The sequence below is a fragment of the Stegostoma tigrinum genome, chromosome 20, assembly GCF_030684315.1.
Source record: "Stegostoma tigrinum isolate sSteTig4 chromosome 20, sSteTig4.hap1, whole genome shotgun sequence".
Classification (NCBI taxonomy): domain Eukaryota; kingdom Metazoa; phylum Chordata; class Chondrichthyes; order Orectolobiformes; family Stegostomatidae; genus Stegostoma; species Stegostoma tigrinum.
In genome coordinates, this window is record NC_081373.1 from 17512897 (window position 1) to 17533791 (window position 20895).

Here is a 20895-nt window from a genome sequence, read left to right on the forward strand (position 1 = left end):
AAGCATCTGATAAATTTCTGGATTAGGGATTCTGGTATAATGTTTGTTTTTAAAATGTTTGTTTGTTTTTTAAATAGGAAGCTTTCAAGGCAGTAGAAGATATTCATGGGCTATTTTCTTTGTCCAAGAAGCCCCCCAAACCCCAGTTGATGGCTAATTACTATAATAAAGTTTCCACAGTATTCTGGAAATCGGGAAATGCTCTGTTTCATGCATCTACTCTTCACCGACTATACCATTTGTCCAGAGAGATGAGAAAAAATCTTTCACCAGAGGAGATGCAGAGGTGCAGAAATACTTAATTGCATAACCAGTAACGAATACAAGTGCTGAAGGTTATAATGAAATTCTGGGGAGAAGACACCATGCTGAATGGTGGAAGCGGTACTAAAATGATGTTGTGAATTGCAGTTGGTATGCTGTTATCCACATGCATTGAATGGCAGGTGGGAGATCCCAGCTTCCCCATAAGGGTGTGAACTCAACCTCAAGGCCTGTTTATAGGTGCTTCTTCTAGTCTGAAGAGATGAATGATACGGTGCCCGAGTCCAGGTCGGGCATAACTACTTTGATTGGATTGCTGTTACAAATAAGGCTTCCTGTTCTAGGTTTTTAGGCAAAACTTATCAATATAATTGCAGGAAGTTGACCTTAATAACGGCCAAATATTGAAGAAGCTGGAAATCAAAAATAAAGATGAGGCTAAATGTCCATGTCTCTTTAAATTAATGCTTCAGGTCAATTATGTTTGTCAAAACTAAAAATGATTAGAGATGTTACAAGTCTTAAATGAGTGGAAAATGGAAAGTCTTTAAGATGGGAGGCATTAAAAGGAGATAGTAATAGGGCAAGGAATGGAGCAAAAGATGAATTCAGGGAAAGCAGAACCATCACCAATAGAATAAGAACTATGGTTGAAATGAGTATGTGTTACAGTCTGAAATAGAACAATTCTGGAAGGCTGTAATAGTGCCCGTAAAATAAGATACCATTCCTTTTACTTTGAGCTTCATTGGAATAATCTGTAAGGATGAGAATGAGCGATTGGGTGGAGCATTGAAATGTCAAGACAATTTTTTTCCCCTGTTTGGGGAGAAAAAAAGTGTGAATTTTAAAACTTTCTACAAAAAGCTTGACATTACTTTTTGCCTAAAATCTGCTGTTGAGAAATTCTTGAGCTTCTGCAAGCAATACAGATGCAAATGGATATTATGAGTAATTTATGACTAAATTGGATTACAATAGCAGCTCTTAAAAGTTTCCAATTTGACTTGCATTTATAGGTGAGATTTGATTCTCCCTTTTTTAACAGTATAATCAACTTGCTATTTACTTTCCAAAAGCTTGTCTGAAAAACCATAAGCATTGCATAGAGTATGCTCAAAGTCTATCCTGTTCTTAGGATGTTAACTGTGTTGCAAATGTGCATAAATTAATGTTGTTGCATTTCATAATTGTGACAATAATTAAACTGCAAGCAGTTAATTGGTCAGCACTCATCATAGCTGCATCTTTTTGTTGCAACAAATTTCTGGTTTCACATATTTTGATTTGCTATCTTTTACAGGATGTCTACCAGAGTGCTTTTAGCTACTCTCTCAATTCCTATAACTCCTGAAAGGACAGACATTGCCCGATTGCTCGACATGGATGGTATTATTGTTGAGAAGCACCGACGATTAGCTACACTGTTGGGATTACAAGCACCTCCAACTCGACAAAGTTTAATTAATGACATGGTACGATTTTTGGTGTGCCCAAGTTTGTATATCAAGCTTTAATTTTGTAATACCTTTTTCAATCATTCTTAGCCCTGCCAGTGTCCTATCCCAACATTTTTTTGCATTGGTATGGCATAGGCCAGGTGAAGTAAAAAATTGTTTCCCTCCTGAAAAGAATTCAGTGAAGCAGCTCTGGCTTTGAGACTACTTTTTTTTCTCTTTTCATCAGCACTTTGGGTCTTTTTTAAACAATAGTTAAATCCAATAATCACTATGAAAAGATTTAAGCTTGCAGTCTATGCATTACTAATCCACTAAAAATAACCATTACACTGCCATAACCACAGTATAATTCTAATAAAGAAACAAATTTTTTTAATAATTAAGGATTAGGAATTGGAAAGACTTTAAAAAAGACTGTGTAATGTAGAAATTCATTTTTTTTGTGAAAAAGTATTTTCACTTGAGCTGGAAAAAAAACTAATGGACAGAGTTGCCTCTAATATGGCACGCTTCATTCACTCGTTCTCAGCTTTAGTGAGATTTGAGAGATTTCTTATGTGCCAGAATAAGAGCTGAAGGTTAATTAGCAGCTTGGTTGATTCAGATGTACCATGCTGCCAGTCCCCTTCAGACAGGGTGATTCAGATAAGGAATTCGGGTTGTTAGTAAGTATAATTAACTTTACAGTAATCCTGTTCAAAGATTGAATTACAACGTTTATTCCAATTGTTTCTCATTTATCACTGTTAAAGTTCTTGTAGATCTCAAACTTGTTCTGATTAATCACTGCGCTGGAGATGCATGATGATCTCTCATCAATTTGTATCAATATCTGTTGACCTCCAAACTGCAAGCAACTTACTACAGATGCTTGATCTAGAATAAAAAAAATTCAGTAGGCTCTAGCAGCATCTGTGGAGTGCGAAAGGGAAATAGTTAACTTGAGACCAATATGACTGTTAGTTTGGAATTGAGAATGGCTGCTTGCCATTTAACTACACCATTTTGCTTTCATTTCAGTCGTGGGCTGCTGCTGCAGTCCAGTGAGGAACAGCAACTAATTTTTCATTTGGACAATTTGTAACCTCTTGGACTTGACGGAGTTCAACAATTTCAAATTATCGATTCTGTTAACCATTTTATTGTCCTGCCTTACTTCTCCCCAGCAGAGCTGTCCTATATTCTGCCACTTACAGCAATTCTGAGCCTATGTCTGCAGCTATTACCTTCCATTTTGTACTGCAATACCTGTGGTTTCTGCTCAACCTTGCCCTCTGACCCTTCAATTTGTTCCATTTGCTCCTCCTGACCACCCTTTTAAATGGAATTAAACCCATAACTTTGTTTTTATTTGACCAGAATCCTGATGATTGCTTTCGCTTAATCCAGTTTAAATTTTAGGATGAAATGTGAGCAAGGAATATTCAGGCACTGGTGGCCCTGTATTTAGCAGGCATCGATTGAACTATTTGAGGAATTGATATGTTTTGAGACAACTAACAAAATTTGTGACTGGATCAAAATCAGATTGGGGCTTGGTTATCACAGGAGATATCTTTTACATTCTTGGTGTATTGGAATCTTCCTTCCGTTTCTGTGTGGTGTGGCACAGTAGAGTCCAATTGAGAGAAATTTTCCTATGAATTAAAGAAATTACTCAGGCTCTTATCAAAGTTGAACATTCTGTTAATATTCTATTAATGGAAGTTGAGACTAAATCTTTTTAACTGTTTATTGATGCTTTGATTAATATCAGTCTCCATTCTGAACCAACTTTTCTTTTTACAAAAAGGTTCGTTTCAATGTGATGCAGTATGCTGCGCCTGAAGTAAAGGGGGTGTATAATTGGTTAGAAGTAGAATTCCACCCACTAAAACTTTGTGGACGTGTCACTAAGGTAACAAATGACGTTAAGCTTCTATGTTCTGTATTCTGAACGGTTTGGAAGGGACCAGTTGAATATAAAAGATAAATTATTAATATTACAATGCAATTAAAAGCTTTCCTAGGGTTTGGAAAGTTAGAGGTCATCTAAGCAAAGTTGCATGGTTAAAGGAATGCTTTTGGGTGGATGAACATAAACTACCTTGGATGAAATCGGCATGAGGTGTAAAGTTGAATTTGTGTGTGAAAGTTGGAAAGCAGTCTTACTTTGGTCTGATTGTAATTTTGAAAATTACAGTCAATATATGTTTGCTAAGGTTGTCAAAGAACATAGCTGAATATTGGAAAATGGACTTTGATTTTCATAAAATGTCAAACTGAATATTTGAAGGGCTGAAAAGCCAAATCCTGTCTTCCTAGTTTTGTACTACCATTTGCTGTAATATGGTTTTCAGCACCTTTTCATTGTCATGCTCTCTGTTCTTGTGAGATCAATGATGTTTTAAATGTGCTAGAGCAAAATTTGGAGGTTAATTAGCAGATGGTCTAACCACATAACCACAGCTGACAGTCCCCTCCATACACTTCAGTACACTAAGGTGATTTCCTACCCTGCAAAATGTCAGGATCCTTGTACAAGGCAAAAGAGCTGAACTCCAGATGTGAGTGACTGCCCTTAATGTCACGTTAATTTTGAGTATGGAATCAAGGAATCTTCACAAGACCTGAAGTCAATGAGAGTTGGACTTGGGGGATAGTTGTGGGAAACTCTCTAGTCTGGAGTGATACCAGCACCAAAGAAGATGGCAGTTGTTAGAGGGTTTCATCTCAGTCCTTGGTAATTGCTGTAGGACTTTTGTAGTGATCATAATTGCCATCTTCATCTGCTTCATTGGTCCTTCTACTAAAAGGCCGGCGGTGCAGGTGGGCAGGCAGCAATGTTCTAAACTGTTCTCACTCCTTAAACACCTGAATTAGTCCGCTTCCATCTTTTCCAATGCATCAAGACCTGATTAACATTTTGGCTTCCACTGACAACTGGTAAGTAACATCTGTGCTCTGCAAGTGCTAAGAAAGACCATCTCCAACAAGAGAATTGACTGTCTCCCTGTGACATTCAATGGTAACTCCTGCTTTAAAGCATTTTGGAGGCAACTATTAGCCAAAAGTTGAACTGGACCAGGTACATAATTCTTGTTACAAGGCTAGGTCAGGATGGGAAATCTGTGGGTAACTTTCTCCTGAGAGCCTGTCCATCATCTGCGAGGTCCTAGGACGGAGTGTAGCTCCAACCATGTTTGAGGCTTGAAAGCAGCCACCTTGACTGCTGTCTGTCTTCCCCACCCTGCACCCCCCCAAAAAAAAATCAGCACTATCGTGATTCACAGCTGCTTCCCAAGGTTCCTACAGCTGCCTCTTTCAAATCTGTGATCTCTCATACCTAGATAGACAGACAAAGGCAGTAGGTACATGGCAGCATCACCTGCCCATTACCCCCTAAATTACATACAGCTCTGACTTGGCACTCTGTAGTTGTTCTTTCACGGTCACCAGGTCAAAACCCTGGAATTAGCTTAGTAGCTGCATCGTTGGTGTATCTATACCAAACGGGTTGCTCTCCACTGGAGGTACTCAGTAAATACTGGCCTAGCCAGTAGTTTCCACATTCCATGAAAGCGTTTAAAGAAAAATTTTCATTCAGTAATTTCCTTGATCAGTTTGTTAAGAATTGGTCAGCGCTCTATTTCTGGCAGTTGCATTAAATCATGTTTTTCTGATTCAGTCGCTATCATGTATCACCAGTCAAACATGAATATACTCCGGATAGATATTCAGGTCGACGTGATGTAGGCCATAACTTTGTCTTTCTTCTTCTACTCGAGGTCCTCAACTGGGTCCGAGACCAGTCAGAAAAAGAGCCTGACCTTCAGCATTATGTACCTCATTTGCAGAATAATACCATCCTTCGGCTCCTTCAACAGGTTTGTACATAACTTTCGTAGAACAGTTTAGAAAGTGCACTCTTAAGTTGGGAAGCTTAGTACAAAGATTTGAATTGTGACAGTGTCTTGCTGGCATTTTTAAAATGTTATTCTTGTGGTATGTTGGACAGCAAAATGTTTCTGCCTCATTTGCCTTAAGCGCCTCTAAAATGCACACATGGTTCTTGACAATGTTGCACTGATTCTCGTCTGTTCTGGAATATCAAACAATCATGTGCTGCAGTTTTACAATATCGTAGTTTCCAAGAGTCATATCCAGGGGATAAAATTTCAATCTATCACTTATAAATTCAGAATTAAATTTGATACTTATCCTCTACTTTGTTTCATGGCCAAACACTGACAATGATGCCTTCAGAGTTGAAATATTTTATAATCTCTTCTGAAATATTATTAGCAATTTTAAGGTCCTATTTCTGTATGTAACAGATTTCTTAAATTCATTCATGGGATGTGGGCATCGGCTGGCTGGGCCAGCATTTATTGCCCGTCCCTAATTGCCCAGAGGGCAGTTCAGAGTCAACCACATTGCTGTGGATCAAGTCACATGTAGGCTAGACCAGTTAAGGATGGTAGATTTCCTTCCCTAAAAGACATTAGTGAACCCCAGATGTGTTTTATTTCCTGACAATCGGCAATGGTTTCATGGCCATCATTAGACTCTTGATTCCAGATTATTGTTGAATTCAAATTCCACCATCTGCCATGGTGGAATTCGAAGCCAGGTCCTCGCAACATTGCCTGCATCTCTGGATTAATAGTCTAATGGTAACACCACTAGGCCATCGCCTAGCCCAGATGTTTTGGTGCGCTACAGTAAAACTTAAAATTTAGCACCTTGGGTGAGCAAATAGCCACTACTGCCAGTATGCACTACCTATTGTTAGCAACCTAACAGTCTCCATTAACAGCTATTCACTCTCCTCGCCAGGTTGTTATCCCATCCTTTGTCTATCCAACTGTTCCCTTTTTTAGTGCTCTATTCCCAGCTAACATTTATTCCTTTACCCCCACCCCTCCAGAAAAACTTCTGCATACAAACTGACATTTTCCTAGCGACCATCAGTTCTGAGGAAGGCTCACCGGACCTGAAATGTTAACTTTGATTGTTTTCTTCAGATGCTGCCAGACCTGCTGAGCTTTTGCAGTAACTTCTGTTTTTGTTCCTGATTTGCAACATCCGCAGTTCTTTGTTTTCACCAGAATGTTAACCTGCACTGGTGAATTCCTCATCCAATGACAATACCACCAGGCTATATCCTCCCCAAACTTGATATAGGTCCTCCCATGATGATGTCCAGGGAGTTCCAGAAATTGGCCCACTGATGAAGGAACGGCTGTGTTTTTCCAAATGCGGATAGTCTTTTTAAATGAGATCTTGGAAGCATGGCACTCGCATGCATTTCCAGCTGTTGTCTGCAGACAAGAGATTTAGAAAGCGCTTTGGAGTTGGGCCATGTGCATCTTGTGGATGGTGCAAATTGTAACCGTGGTATGGAGGAGAGTGAATACTTGAAATTACTTGGTGCCAAATTGTTACAAAGTTTTGGTTCATCCTTTTAATGTTTTCTCTGAGACAGTGGTGCTAGTCAATTATGCAAGTGATCAAACTTGCATCCTAACATTATTTCAACAACAATTCAAATTTGTTCTGTCTGTCTTTTGAGGATGAAGGCAAATTGTAATGGCATAGGTTTAAATGCATTTAAGCCTATTTCGGTAGGCCTCAATTAGCTTTGATTTTAAAGCAAAAAAAAATCAATGCATCAACCTCAAGTACAAAGCCATAAAGCTGCACAGAGACTCTGGAAAGTGTACAAACCTTTTTGATTCAATCCCTGATTGATAAGGTACCATTTTTTTGGTTCCACAGGTAGCTCAGATTTATCAAAGTATAGAATTTACTCGTTTGGCTTCCTTGATTCCATTTGTTGATGCCTTTCAGCTGGAACGTGCCATTGTTGATGCTGCCAGACACTGTGATTTGCAGGTAATGCCAACAATTGCATATTGACCTATACAGTGGTGTGTTAGTTCTGTTGGATTTCAAATACTGAGCTTAATTACTGGAGTGAAGTTTAATAAATCAGTCTTAAATATTGGTTTGCATTCAAAGCAGGTATTTCTCATCATTCGTAATTAGCTGAAATTACTCCTTCAAGAGACTTGATAGAAGCTCTGTTAGACGTATTTTTGAGTGAATTTACATTGCTGGTAAAGCAGTAAACTTTACCAGAAGTTTGTAGAGATCTATTGCCAAGTAGTTCATTCTCTCCCTTTTAATATAAGATCAAAAATCTAACCTGCAACTAATAACTTCACAAATCTTGAATGGGTACTTGTGGGCAATATTTAATTCCCAAGAGAAAATTGTTGCCCGGTTAGTTGAGCACATTGGAGAAAAAATTTTGTCTGGCTGTACTGTAACCTGTAGTCATCCATGTGTTGTGTTGACTTTCATGCTGGGAGGCACATTTGGAGATTGGGAGAGCTACCATGAAAGTTCTGTGCTGTTTTTCAAATTTGTTAAAAGATTATTGGGGACCATACCATTATTTAAAATATATTTTGAGTGCAGGCAGTAATTTCTAGTAAAATTGTCCTTTAAACAAATTTTCTAATAGTCTTTGGGGTGGATTTAATTCTACTCCAACCAAATATAGTACACTCGGATATATTCAGGTAATTTACAAGTGAGTTATTTCTTGGATCCGGAATGGTTCAAATGTGGTTAAAGTTGACTCAATCAAAGCTACAAAAATTATCATTTTCAATGGGAGAATTTGCAACATTTAAGAGACACTTAGACAGGTATATGAAAGGAAAGATTTGGAAAAATGTGGGCCAAATGCAGGCAAATTGGACAAGTTCGATTTAGGAAACCTGGTCAGCATTGATGAGTTGGACCAAAGGGTCTGTGTCCATGTTGTATGACTCTGACTAAAATGTTAACGCCCTATTTTTGTTTTAGGTTCGCATTGATCATTCTTCTCGTACTTTAAGTTTTGGCTCAGATCTCAACTATTCTCCACGAGAAGATTCGCCAGTGGGTCCTTACTTGCAGCCAATGCCTTCAGAGCAGATCAGAAGTCAGTTGACTGCTATGTCTGCTGCATTAGCGAAGGCTATCCAAGTTGTCAAGCCAACTCATTTGCTTGTAAGTTTTTTTTGACTAAGTAATCTTGCAAACTGATTCCCTGACTGGTCCAGTGACCCAAAGTGAGCAAGCATCTCCGTCTTGGTTTGCAAGCACACTGTTTTTCTATGTTAAACTTCACAGCCTTGGAAATAGTGTTGCTACACTTTATTACAGGATGGAAACAAGTTCAAGTTTTCCAAGTAATGAAAATAGATTGTGCATGCTCCAGGTAGATGATGCAGCATTGTTGGACTTCTCGTTCGTTTTGCAGAGTTTTAAATAAATAAGTTATAAAATGCCACATGCTCGCTGATATCTTAAAGAATATCCAATATCATTAGATCTGTCTGTGGAGGTGCCGGTGTTGCATTGGGTGGACAATGTCAGAAGTCACGTGACACCAGGTGTCCAACAGGTTTATTTGAAATCACAAACTTTCAGAGCTGTTGGACCATAACGTGATGTGTGGTTTCTAACTAGATCTGTCTAGTTGATAAGTCCTGACAGTTAAGCCAGGATCTGGTAATTCCACATGAACTGAAGAAACCAGGAAGGTCCTGGTTCATCTGGCTCCATTGCTGATTGTCTCAATCAAGTAAGCTGTGAGACATTATGAATTTAAATATTAGGAATTTTGGGTTTGTTAGAAGTTTGCATTATAGAATTTTTTTTTCCTGCCCATGTTTCGTTTTCAGCATGAAAAGGAAGAGCAACACCAGCAAGCTGTCAGTGCTTATTTGAAGAATGCTAGAAAGGAACACCAGCGGATCCTTGCCCGTCGCCAGACTATTGAGGAGAGAAAGGAACGCTTAGAAAGCCTGAATGTTCAGCGAGAGAAAGAGGAAATGGAGTTACGAGAGGCGGAACTTCAGAAAGTTCGCAAGGCTGAAGAAGAACGTTTACGTCAAGAGGCACAGGAGAGAGAAAAAGAACGTCTTATGCAGGAGCATGAAAACATCAAACGGAAACATGTGCGAGAACGTCTGGAGCAAATTAAAAAAACTGAACTGGGAGCTAAAGCATTTCGTGATATTGACATTGAGGTAAAATACAGTTCACTAGCTTTCTTAAACATTTTTTTAGTTCCAATCTAAAATGCTTTCTTTTTGGGGACATAGTATCACATAAATTTACATAGAGAAAAAGATACTTCGCCTCACGATGCATGCTAGTTTATGGCCCATTAAAGCCACCTGCTGTCCTTCTATATGACCCAGTCAGCATAATCTGTTTGCCCTTAATTATCCCCTGCAGTGAGGGGTTCCATGTTCTCACCTCTCTAAGTTTCTTAAGAATTCCACAATTGATTTCTTGATTGTTATATTGTATTGATGGCATCTGGTTCTGCTGTTCTACACGTCGAAACAGGTTCATCTACTCTCAAAGACTTGGACAATTTTAAATCCTTTTAATAGGTCTTGTTCAATAGTCTATTGAGAAATTCCTTCAATCCAGGAAGTGAACATGAATTGCTAGTTACTGAATAAAGGCTTTGTCCAATTTGGAAATGCACAATGCATACATGTTCATTTTTAATCCCTTTCTTTTCCACCAACATCTGTCTGTTTCTTCAGATTATAGGCATTGATGTCAATAACTATTTTGTTCAGAATGCTTGTGTGCTATGTCTGATCGTGATCCGTTGAATTTTTCAGAACCTTGAAGAACTGGATCCAGATTTTATCATGGCTAAGCAGGTTGAGCAGTTGGAGAAAGAAAAGAAGGAACTTCAAGAACGTCTGAAAAATCAGGAAAAGAAAGTGAGCAAATAGATTATTTTATGATAAAAGAAAATGGTAACGTGTCTGGTAAGATGAACTAAGAGTGCTGATACTGATGTGATAACTAACCTAAGATATCATGAGGGAAAGTTGTCTGTGCTAGAGTCGTCTTCATAACGATAATACTAACAAGGGTTTTTTCAGTGATTTGAGGATGGTATTTTACACTACAAAATGAATTGATAATGAGTCCTCAATCATCCAAGATAGTGATCAGAGATAATGGGAGCTGCAGATGCTGGAGAATCCAAGATAACAAAGTGTGGGGCTGGATGAACGCAGCAGACCAAGCAGCATCTCAGGAGCACAAAAGCTGACGTTTCGGGCCTATTTCTTCGTGTCTACCCTCTTCAATTTTGTACATCTTAATCATTTTGGTACTGGCTTCATTATTGCACTGGCAATGGCCAGTGTCTTTCCGGCCTGTCGCGCTGCTGATGGATAAATGGAATATACAGATTAATGATCTTGCTCATACTTTGGAGGCAGTCACTGAGAATATGGTCTGACATTTAAATTGTATTAAGAAGTTTGTTCTTCATTTCCCTTTGTTTATTGATATGTAATGGTTTATATTTTAACCAAAATCATTTTAATCTGCTGAATGGTTCTGTTAATAGACTTAAAACCAGCAATTCTTAATAAATTTGGCCAATTAAATCATCAGTCACCTGAAATCTTCAGATTTGCCAAGACAGATAATCATTAGGAGTGCAGTAGTGAAGCCAGTACCAAAATGATTAAGATGTATAAAATTGAGGTTAGACACGAAGAAATATTCCCCTTGATGGAAGGATCATTGACAAGGAGCATAGATGAAGATAAAGGGCAGAAAATTTTGAGGTGATGTAGAGAAAAATGTTTTCACCTAGAAAGTGGTGGGAATCTGGAATTTGATGCTTCCATTTAAATGGACACTTGCAATGCCAAAATGTGCAAATCTATGGGCCAAGTGCTGGAAAATGGGATTAAAATAGTCAGGAGTTTGTTTTTTTGACCATGCGGATTTGAAACGCCATAACTTTATTCAGTGCAATTTTCAAAGGTTTATAGCACAAATATTCCTGCTAAGTTTGACCAGCTGATGACTGTAGCACTCAATGTTATCACGTAAGCTGCTTGCTACACAAGATTTAAAATTTTCCTAATTTCTGAGGTGCATGACAGATTTTAAAGCAGTTGATAGTTCCTGTGATTTAGTTGTTTTTTTCTCTGGCAGATTGACTTCTTTGAAAGAGCCAAACGATTGGAAGAAATACCTTTACTCAAAAAAGCATTTGAAGAACAGCGAATAAATGATATGGAATTGTGGGAACTTCAAGAGGAGGAAAGGGTGAGTGATGTAATTTGTATGCATGTGCTTCTTGGGTTTGTTCTTTTGATTTTTGCTTCATGCATCATTTTTGGACACTTCGCTGTTTTACATTTCTTGATGTAACCTAAGTCTAAGTTTTCCTTGATTTAGCATATTACACCTGTTTGCATGTAACTGATTTGTAAATTTCTTCTGTTTACAGATTACCAGTATGAAAGTTGAGCGTGAGAAAGCGCTGGAGCATAAGAATCGAATGTCAAGAATGATGGACGATCAAGACCTGTTCCTAACAAAGCTTATGGCTTCACGTCGTACTGTTTACGAGGTCTGCAATTTATTCAATAACTTGTTAATACAGTAGCATGAGGATGCTCTTGGTCACAATCTAAGAAATGATTTTGAAGCTTTTTTTTGCTTCTTGGTGGCATGTTTTATTACTTGAATATGGCAGCGCTAGGTTAAAGGTGGTGTTTAAGTTGCATTCTGTTTTGTACCGAGAAAAGGAGAAACTAAGGAACTTCCAAGACAGGCTCAATGCAGAACGGAAAATGCGTTTAGAGGAGCGTAAGAAACAACGCAAAGAAGAGAGACGCAGGATCTACTACATACAAAAAGAGGAGGAAGCTCAGAGATTGGAGGAAGAAAAACTTAAAAAAGGTTTGAATACCTAGTAGTTGCACAGTTTTCACAACCATAAGTGTGTGTGAATGACTGCAAAGAAAGATTTCTTATTTTTGGAGTTTCTTACTAGAGCGTGAAGAAAAAGAGCGCTGTGAGCGTGAAAAAAGAGAAGCAGAAGAGCGTGAATACCAAGAAAAACTAAGAAAATTGGAGGAAACTGAAAGGAAACGACGCCAGCGAGAAATGGAAATTGAAGAACGCGAGCGTCGTAAAGAAGAAGAAAGGAAATATGCTGAAGACCAGTTTCGCCGCAAGGTATTAAAATATTTTCTTTTTGTTAGCTTTGCATTTGTTCTATACTACTTAGCTATTTGAAACATAACAGAATTTCTTGATTGTGATTAGCTCTCAGTGGGCTAACAGCAGAAATTGGATAGTCCAGGATAGGCATTTCTCATATTTGTGATAGATCACTGCATGAAAGCAAGGTATTCAATTGCTCAGTTCAGCAGGAAGAGATCAGAGCTTTGCCTGAAATGCATAGTTTAGATGAGATGTACTGCTTTAGAGTAAGAAGTAAAAGCTTCTCACTCAGGAATTGAAGAGGTTACTTTCACTGTTTATCTCTGGAAGAACTAAATGCTGTAGCTTGGGCTTTTATCTCTGTCTCCAGTTTTCAGTAAAGAATATTATTGATGTGAGACCTTGCTTGCTGTAATCCACTTCAAGGGAGGCAAGAGGTCTAGCAGCTTGATCGTGGAAAGCTATTCTGATAGTTAGTAGAAAACAAAAATTTGAGTTGAAGAACTAAGTCAATCACGTGATCTATAGCAATTATCGTAAGCTTGTTTGGCTGGTTTTTTCTCCATGGTTAGTTGTCAGAAATGCAGATTATTTCTAGTGATATTACTAAAATGCAAATTTTGTGTAAGGTGTGTTTATTGTATTGAATGGCTGTTTATGCAATATTAATCATTTTAAAGATCAAAGACTAGAAAGGTAGTTTTGTTCATTCTAATAATCATATTTAATGTTGCCATCTGTTTCATCTTGTTAGCTGCTTTCAGATGAATTGTTTGTGCTCATTACCCGTCTATTGCAAGCTGCGTTATTTGAAAGTATGATAAATTTTACCCCATTTCCCACTACTGGAAGCTTCATTGCATTAGTCATTGAGCTGGGGTTTTAGCTGGATAGTCTCTAAGATTTTTAAAATTAAAACTGATTTAAGTCAACTGCAATGACATTTTGTATTTTGATTTGAAATCATTTTTTGCATGCAGTGGGATTTGTTCTGTTGAGGTATTGCTGTTTTTAATTTAACTTGAATGTGGGCGATGGCTTGGCCATTGTTTGGTGCCCATTTGCTAATTGCCCAGAGGACAGTAAGAGTAGATTAATTACAATGTAAACAGTGATGTTTTGAAAGAATAAACCAGAATTTTTGGGTGCAACTGGTTACTTATTTGATTTTTATTTCTCCTCTTGGCAGGAATCTCAGCGCTGGAGTGATAGAGACTCTGAACGAGATAGTTGGAGGGATTCCCGTATTATAGACAGGGAGTCCGAATGGAGACGCGGAGGAACTGATGCGTATGTAGTTAGGTTTAAAATACTGGTTAAAACCAAGTCAGTGATCATAAAGTGCACAGCACAGGCAGGCCTTTCAGCCCAAAGTATCAATACTGGTTCAATAAAAGTATGCAGTTATTCCCTGTAAATAAATTTTTCTCTGTATTATCTCATGGAAGCAAATTCAATATATTCTAATATAATTCACTGAGTTCATAAAATTGTTGACAAAGCTAAATCAAAGTGAAGGCTTTTTTTGAGCCTGTGCAGAGTAATTTTATTTGGCCTGAATTCCCCTGCCCTTTTCTGGTAGCCCTGCATTCTTCCCCTTCAGGTGCCCATGTACTTCTCCTTTGAATACAACTACGGCATAGCAACTTGCTGACTAAAAGTCTTATGTTCATGGTGCCATTTATTCCTGACCTTTGCCAGCTGGACTAATTCTCTTTACTCTATTTAGACATCTCTCGTATAGTCTCTTTTTCAATCTTGATAAAGGAAAAGTACCTCAGTTTCTCCAACTTGTCACTTGTAATGCAAGTCCCTCACACATGGAACCAATTTCTTAACTCTATCGTGCACACTCTACAGCCTTCTTATCCAACCTAATATGTTGCCTAGAATTGAAAATATTTTACTTAAGACTAAATGTGTGATTTGTACAGGTAACTGTAATTACTAATTAATACAGAAAGGCAAATTGCTGCAATTCAGAAGGATAAAATGAAGTGATTTTACATGGTTGTTTTCCATTACTGAGATCAGTTTTCAATTTCAGATTTCCAGATAAGCTGAATTTAAGATTCCGAAGTTTGAATCCATGCTCCAGATCATACGCCAAAATTCCACGCACAGCAATCGACGTTGACATGCCAATCAGGGCAGTGACTTCCAGTTTTGAAAGTCACTGCTGCACACAGACCTTGAAGGCCTGTGCAGGCAGAAAGAAAATTAGAAGGAATGCTAACATCATCACTGTCACCATATCTTCCAAATTCAGTTAGGTGGCAATATTAAGAGCATCTGAAATTGTTTTTACAATAAAGGTAGAGAGAGAGTTAGGAATATGAAAGCTCAAGTTGTTAAAAAGTGGCAAAGCATGTTTCAAAATAAAACCGATGCAAGTTCTAGCTCTCTCTACCTTTATTGTAAAAACAATTTCAGATGCTCTTAATATTGCCACCTAACTGAATTTGGAAGATATGGTGACAGTGATGATGTTAGCATTCCTTCTAATTTTCTTTCTGCCTGCACAGGCCTTCAAGGTCTGTGTGCAGCAGTGACTTTCAAAACTGGAAGTCACTGCCCTGATTGGCATGTCAACGTCGATTGCTGTGCGTGGAATTTTGGCGTATGATCTGGAGCATGGATTCAAACTTCGGAATCTTAAGTTCAGCTTATCTGGGATTTATCTGGAAATCTGAAATTGAAAACTGATCTCAGTAATGGAAAACAACCATGTAAAATCACTTCATTTTATCCTTCTGAATTGCAGCAATTTGCCTTTCTGTATTAATTAATAATTAAACTTAGTCTGCTGTGTTCTCCTAGACTCTTCTCATTGATCACTACTTATGTTATCTGCGTCCTCTGTAAGAAAAGCCAGTTGTGGCATTTGTACGTTATAACGAAACGTGCTTTGTAATAGTTTTTTGGCTTGTGGTCATGTTTCTTAGCGAGTGGCGCCGAGGGGAAAGCCGTGGATTTGATGATGATAGGCCGTCATTCCGCCGTGGGGAGGACCGAATTAGACGGGATGATGATAGAGAGCCATTGTTTAGAAGAGGAGATGATGATCGGGGTCCGCTGTTCAGGCGAGGTGATGATGACAGGGCGTCTTGGCGGGATGATGATCGAGGCCCCCGCCGTGTAGATGATTCGAGGCCTGGCCCATGGAGACCACTTGATAAACCAGGTACAGTTGTTTGGTTTTTTTGGATGTGCTCTTGCTTAACAGGCATTTGGGTTATTGTATGTATTTTAAAATGTACCGTTTGTATTTACATGTCCAAAATATCAAGCATTTAGTTTGTAACTTTTCTTTGAGTTGTCGATTCCTTTTTGATTTTGGTAGGGGAATGTGGGCCTGCCTCTTGAGCGATTGCATTCCACTTGCTCATTATGTAGAAACAATTCTCTGGAAAGGGAGTCAGTGCAAACAATTTCACTATGTTCAAATGTAATTGTTTCAATTACGAATCTTCAGCATGAGTTAGAAGTTTCGCTAAATGAGAAGTGCTTTATAGATTAATGCAGTGACAAGGAAGCTTTTAGCCCCTTATGAGTAGAACACCTTAATAGCTGAAGTGTAATTGTATCTAAGGTGGTGGATGGAGAGAAAGGGAAAAAGCACGTGAAGAAAGCTGGGCCCCACCCAGAGACTCCAGATCTTCGGAAGATAACAGAGATCGTGATTTGGATAGAGATCAAGATCGTGATCGCCGTATTGCATTTAGGTTTGTAAATCAAGGATTATGAACAATCTTGTTTCTTTTGGATAATTCTGCTAATGAAATTTCCGTTACTTGTTTTGGTGGATTCCTTTCATTTTTAACTACTGAAGTAAGAATGAGATATATGTTGCATGCTGATTGTTTGGCAAAGGCGTATATTCTGATCGTCCTTCCCTGTTCCCCTCAGTATGTTTTTGTTTTTTGGCCAGGAATTTAACTGATGGGTAAAATGAAATATTCCACTTTTCATTCTGAAAGTTATCCTCTTTCTAAAGTACAAATGAATACCCTCTAGTATCATTCCCAAGTATTCCTTTAACAATAAATCCTAAAGGCTGTTCATCTGTGGGCAGAAAGGCTTTGTTTTTCCCTCGTCTTTGACAGTGTCTGTCTAGACAAATGGGAGTCAGGACCAGGAACTCTTATCTTCACATACTGCTGTTTAACTGGAAATATCAAGGCCTGTGATTAAATATCGTGGTGTTACTGCTGTTCCAGCTGAGGCTACTTTTACTCAGCGTAGATGCCAGATTAATCCTGTGTCAAGTGTCTGCACTTCCACCTATTTGATAAACTTGCTGAGTAATGAGGAGAGAACTGTTCATGTTTATTTGCAAGATTTGACTTGTTTTTTCCTAATCAGAATCTCAGTTGATAGTGAAATTGAAACTCTGCGTTGAGTGAAGTGTTATCTTAATAATAAGTGACAATAGTTCAATAATCAAGGCTGTTTTAAGATGCTAACTATGTGCAGAAAAATATAACTATTCAGACCACCATGTATATTTTGACTTTGAAGTGAAAAGTCTACATGGAAATAGCCATAAAGTTGTGGATGAAGGCAAACAAATTTTATCTAAATGCTAGCTGTTTGTATTTTATTAATGTGAATAATGGATTTTCTCTTTTTACAGAGACAAAGATGATGGCCCTTGGCGACGTGGTGGTGGCGGCTCAGAAGAGTCTAGCTGGAGAGAAACTCCACGACGTGATGACCGGGATGGTGATCGAGATCGTAGAGATTTTCGCGAACGTCGAGACATCAAGACTCGTAAAGATGAACCAGAGCGTCGTGCTGCACCTATTCGAAGTGATCGAGATGATGGTAAAAACAAAATCTTTGCTTAAAATGTACTGAGTTCTTTAAGTAGAATTAATTTCTCAGCATTTTCATTTTGAGGGCCTTCTTACTGCTGCTGTTTATCATAAAATCCATTGTTGGCATAACCATGAAAATGCTGTAAAAATTGAATATCCAATTTGCCACCTAAACTAATGTTTTTTTTGAAGCATGGTGAGAGGCATATTTGGTTTAAAGGATTTTAAAATACAAACTAGAAAAATAGTGTGTCCTAAAGATAACCCATTGTCTAACAAAATAGGCAAGAATATATTTGGCCATCTTTGAATTTGGTTTAATGCTGTTTTTAGCAAGTTTGATGCGAAATACATTGAAGACTGATACATGCTTCTCCAAATTTTGGGCACCCATGTAATGCCATTAGGTCAGAAATGTTGCGTCAAACTCAAGTGATTTGGTGAAAGGTCATCAGCATGAAAAATTAACACTTTCTACCTCCACAGTTGCTGCGCCTCGTATTTGTAGCAGTTTTTGTCTTTATCTCAGATTTACAGCATCTTCAGTATTTTGTTTCTGTAAAGTCTTAATTTTGTTAGCTGCCAACTTTAGAGGTTTTAAGGAACCTGAAGAGTTCTTCAAGAGACATTACAGACATGATAGACAAATTGAATAGCTGTGATGTAAAATGTTACAGTTGTATAGAGTAGTGCGTAAACTTTAAATGTGTGTAATAACACTAACTTGAAGCTTAAAGGTGAGTCATATTATTGGTCTTTTTAAACTTGGAATTTGATTTTTCAGTCAGATTTTGATATCCCCTACCCAGCCATCATTGGCTTTTTCAGTGGTGTTCCCTTTTCACATGTCCATTGTTATATAGCGTTCAGTCCGATTTGAAACTCCTTTACTGAAGAAGTCTGCCCATATGCAGTAAGACCTGGATAACATTCAGGCTTGGGCAGATATGTGGCAAATAACATTCAAGCAGTGTGAAGAGAAAATTGTGTAAGAGTTCTTTCCCCCACAACTTTTCAATTTTCTGATATGTGGAGGAGAGAACTTGCTTTTGTACTTTCAAGAAATCAGTTAAAATGCCAAGCCTGTCCTGTGAACCCTACAAAGCATACTGAGGGGAAAGTAGTAATGGTCAGGTGTTAAAATTGAGTTTAAATATTTCAGGAAATGCAAACTGAATCAAACCGTACAAAAAGTTAGATTGTTGAGTCCTTTAAGGAAAAAGTACTTAAGGCACCCACAATGGAGAACATCTGCTTCAAGGAGCACTGACCATTGGATTAATTGTAGCAAGAAATGTGGCATGGATTGTGGTGGGGGTGGGGGGAATGGTTTAGAGTGGGATAATACATGATTATGATTTCACACGACTGTCCAAGTGTTTGATCATGGTGTTGAGGCATTTTGGTATCAGGAAATTTTAAATTATGTAGAAATTGTTTGAAGTGTAAGCTCCTTTTGTGTTTGAGGGAGGGTGTAAATGCAGTATTTTCTGGGCTTTTTTTGTTGCAGAAGTTAGACTTTCTTTAATATAGATTCTTGACTAGCTATTAAGTTTGCGCTTCAGTTACAATCTTATTCTGTTGTAAGTTAATTTTCAAATCCCCTAATCATCAGTGTCATTAAATTTTGGTTCACAGGTACCTGGCGACGTGGCGGTGAAGATCGCCATGGTGAAAGCCAAGCTAACCAAGAAGCACAGGATACTCCCATGAAAGGTCCACCACTTAAGGACAGTGACCAAGAAAAATCAACTTGGAGAACTGAGAAGGACAAAGAGGCACCTCGTCGTATCAAAAATGTCATTGATGAAGAAGGCTGGACGACTGTTCGCCGCTAAATTTACCTTCATGTCTGATGTACCAAGGCCAACTAGCTGAATTCTTTTGAATCTGAATAACAGTAACTTCGTGGCAAGCTCTTTAAATTTTTTGAAAGTAACCAGTAAAATTGACATTTGTTAAACTGTACGCATGTACCTATTTTAGTACAGCAAATTTAATACAAGACGATCATGCAGCTAAAATAATAGAAGCCTGCTAAATGAAACATCTGTTGCATGTCAAAGCCTTGCCTTCACTCTGTCAACATTTCACTTGATAGTCTAAACATGACAGCTGCCTACCTTGAATTTTCAAGATTGCCCAGTTTTCTTAAATAAGCTATGGCGACTTTGATAGTAAACAGAACACACTTAGCATCTAGTGCAGCTGTAATATGAAAAGGAAATACAACACCAGCCTACGTCTCTCTTCAAATCTTATCGGCTAATATGGATAAAGTAGCCTTGCTGTATGATGTAGACATGATTAAAGGCTTTTATTATCCAATTATTTGATACCGGTACATGCCTTGCCAATGTGTCTGCTTCCTTCACAAATAATACATTGTGAATTATTGAGTGTATTTTTAAAGTCGCACTATTTAAAACTTTGCAGTTTGGAGTATTTGGTCAGGTTTGCTATCCCCTCTCTCTTGATTATTAACTTGATTTGGACCTAATTTTCTTCCCATCTTTAGAATAAAGGTTTTCCTCATCAAATCTGTCTTTGTGGTAGTGATTGTTACTTAGTATTATTGGTAAGTCAGCTAAAAATGGTCAAAATAAAACAATTCAATGATTAGTTGTCTGTTTTTTTATTTTGAAAAATGCCCTAAATATTGCAGGTGAATATATCAAATGTTTGGTGGTCTCTGGCTGGTACAACTGAGTGTGGTTACCACTTAGTGACCAACCAAAGTGAGTTGTCCCAGTTTATTCTTCTCTAAATGCCTGGTTGTGTGGCTACTCGAAGATGTGATGCTCGCTTAGCTAGTCATGTTTATAGATTGAAGGAATGATAAAGATCAGTGTCAACATTTGGATAACTAAATTCTTGTTTATCTGGTGGAGCACTTATTTCTATCACATTTTCCAACATTTACATCATTCACATGTATTTAATACACTGTAGCTACATTTTCCACAAGGGAAGAGTAGAAGACCCTCATCTGAAACTCTCAATACCAATTTTACTATTTCATTTACACTTACAAATAAGGTACTTTAGAATTATTGCTGTTTTGTTTTGTACATTGGCACCACAGTGCTTTGGAATGGCCAAATTGTGGTTGTCAATGCATTATATGTTTCTAACGGAAGAAGTGTGTTCAGAGAGGTCAATTCATTCAAACTTGTATGTTCTATTGTCATAAGTGACTACATTTGGATTAATCCATTTTTTTGCCTCCATCCCATGGGAACAGCTCTAGTCAGATTGAACTTATTGTCCTGGCCCATGAAGTTAAATATCCACACTACAAGCAG

The 20895-nt window shown here is 38.0% G+C and overlaps 1 protein-coding gene and 1 non-coding gene across 2 annotated transcripts in view; both read left to right on the top strand.

Moving 5' to 3' along the window:
• The window catches only part of eif3s10 (eukaryotic translation initiation factor 3, subunit 10 (theta)), a 37275-nt gene extending 17063 nt beyond the window's left edge, over nt 1-20212 (top strand). The window contains exons 6-22 of the mRNA XM_048551105.2: nt 78-286; nt 1568-1739; nt 3517-3621; nt 5492-5590; nt 7485-7601; nt 8583-8768; nt 9446-9793; nt 10406-10510; nt 11751-11864; nt 12049-12171; nt 12350-12503; nt 12598-12782; nt 13960-14060; nt 15716-15954; nt 16363-16495; nt 17407-17597; nt 19229-20212. Of these exons, the coding sequence (XP_048407062.1) occupies nt 78-286; nt 1568-1739; nt 3517-3621; nt 5492-5590; nt 7485-7601; nt 8583-8768; nt 9446-9793; nt 10406-10510; nt 11751-11864; nt 12049-12171; nt 12350-12503; nt 12598-12782; nt 13960-14060; nt 15716-15954; nt 16363-16495; nt 17407-17597; nt 19229-19428 (2781 nt within the window). The 3' untranslated portion in view covers nt 19429-20212. The remainder of the gene's footprint in view (nt 1-77; nt 287-1567; nt 1740-3516; nt 3622-5491; nt 5591-7484; nt 7602-8582; nt 8769-9445; nt 9794-10405; nt 10511-11750; nt 11865-12048; nt 12172-12349; nt 12504-12597; nt 12783-13959; nt 14061-15715; nt 15955-16362; nt 16496-17406; nt 17598-19228) is intronic.
• LOC125462083 (small nucleolar RNA SNORA19) lies at nt 2227-2361 on the top strand. Its single transcript, XR_007249591.1, has one exon. It is a non-coding gene; the product is annotated as a small nucleolar RNA SNORA19 (small nucleolar RNA).
• Nucleotides 20213-20895: the final 683 nt, after the last annotated feature.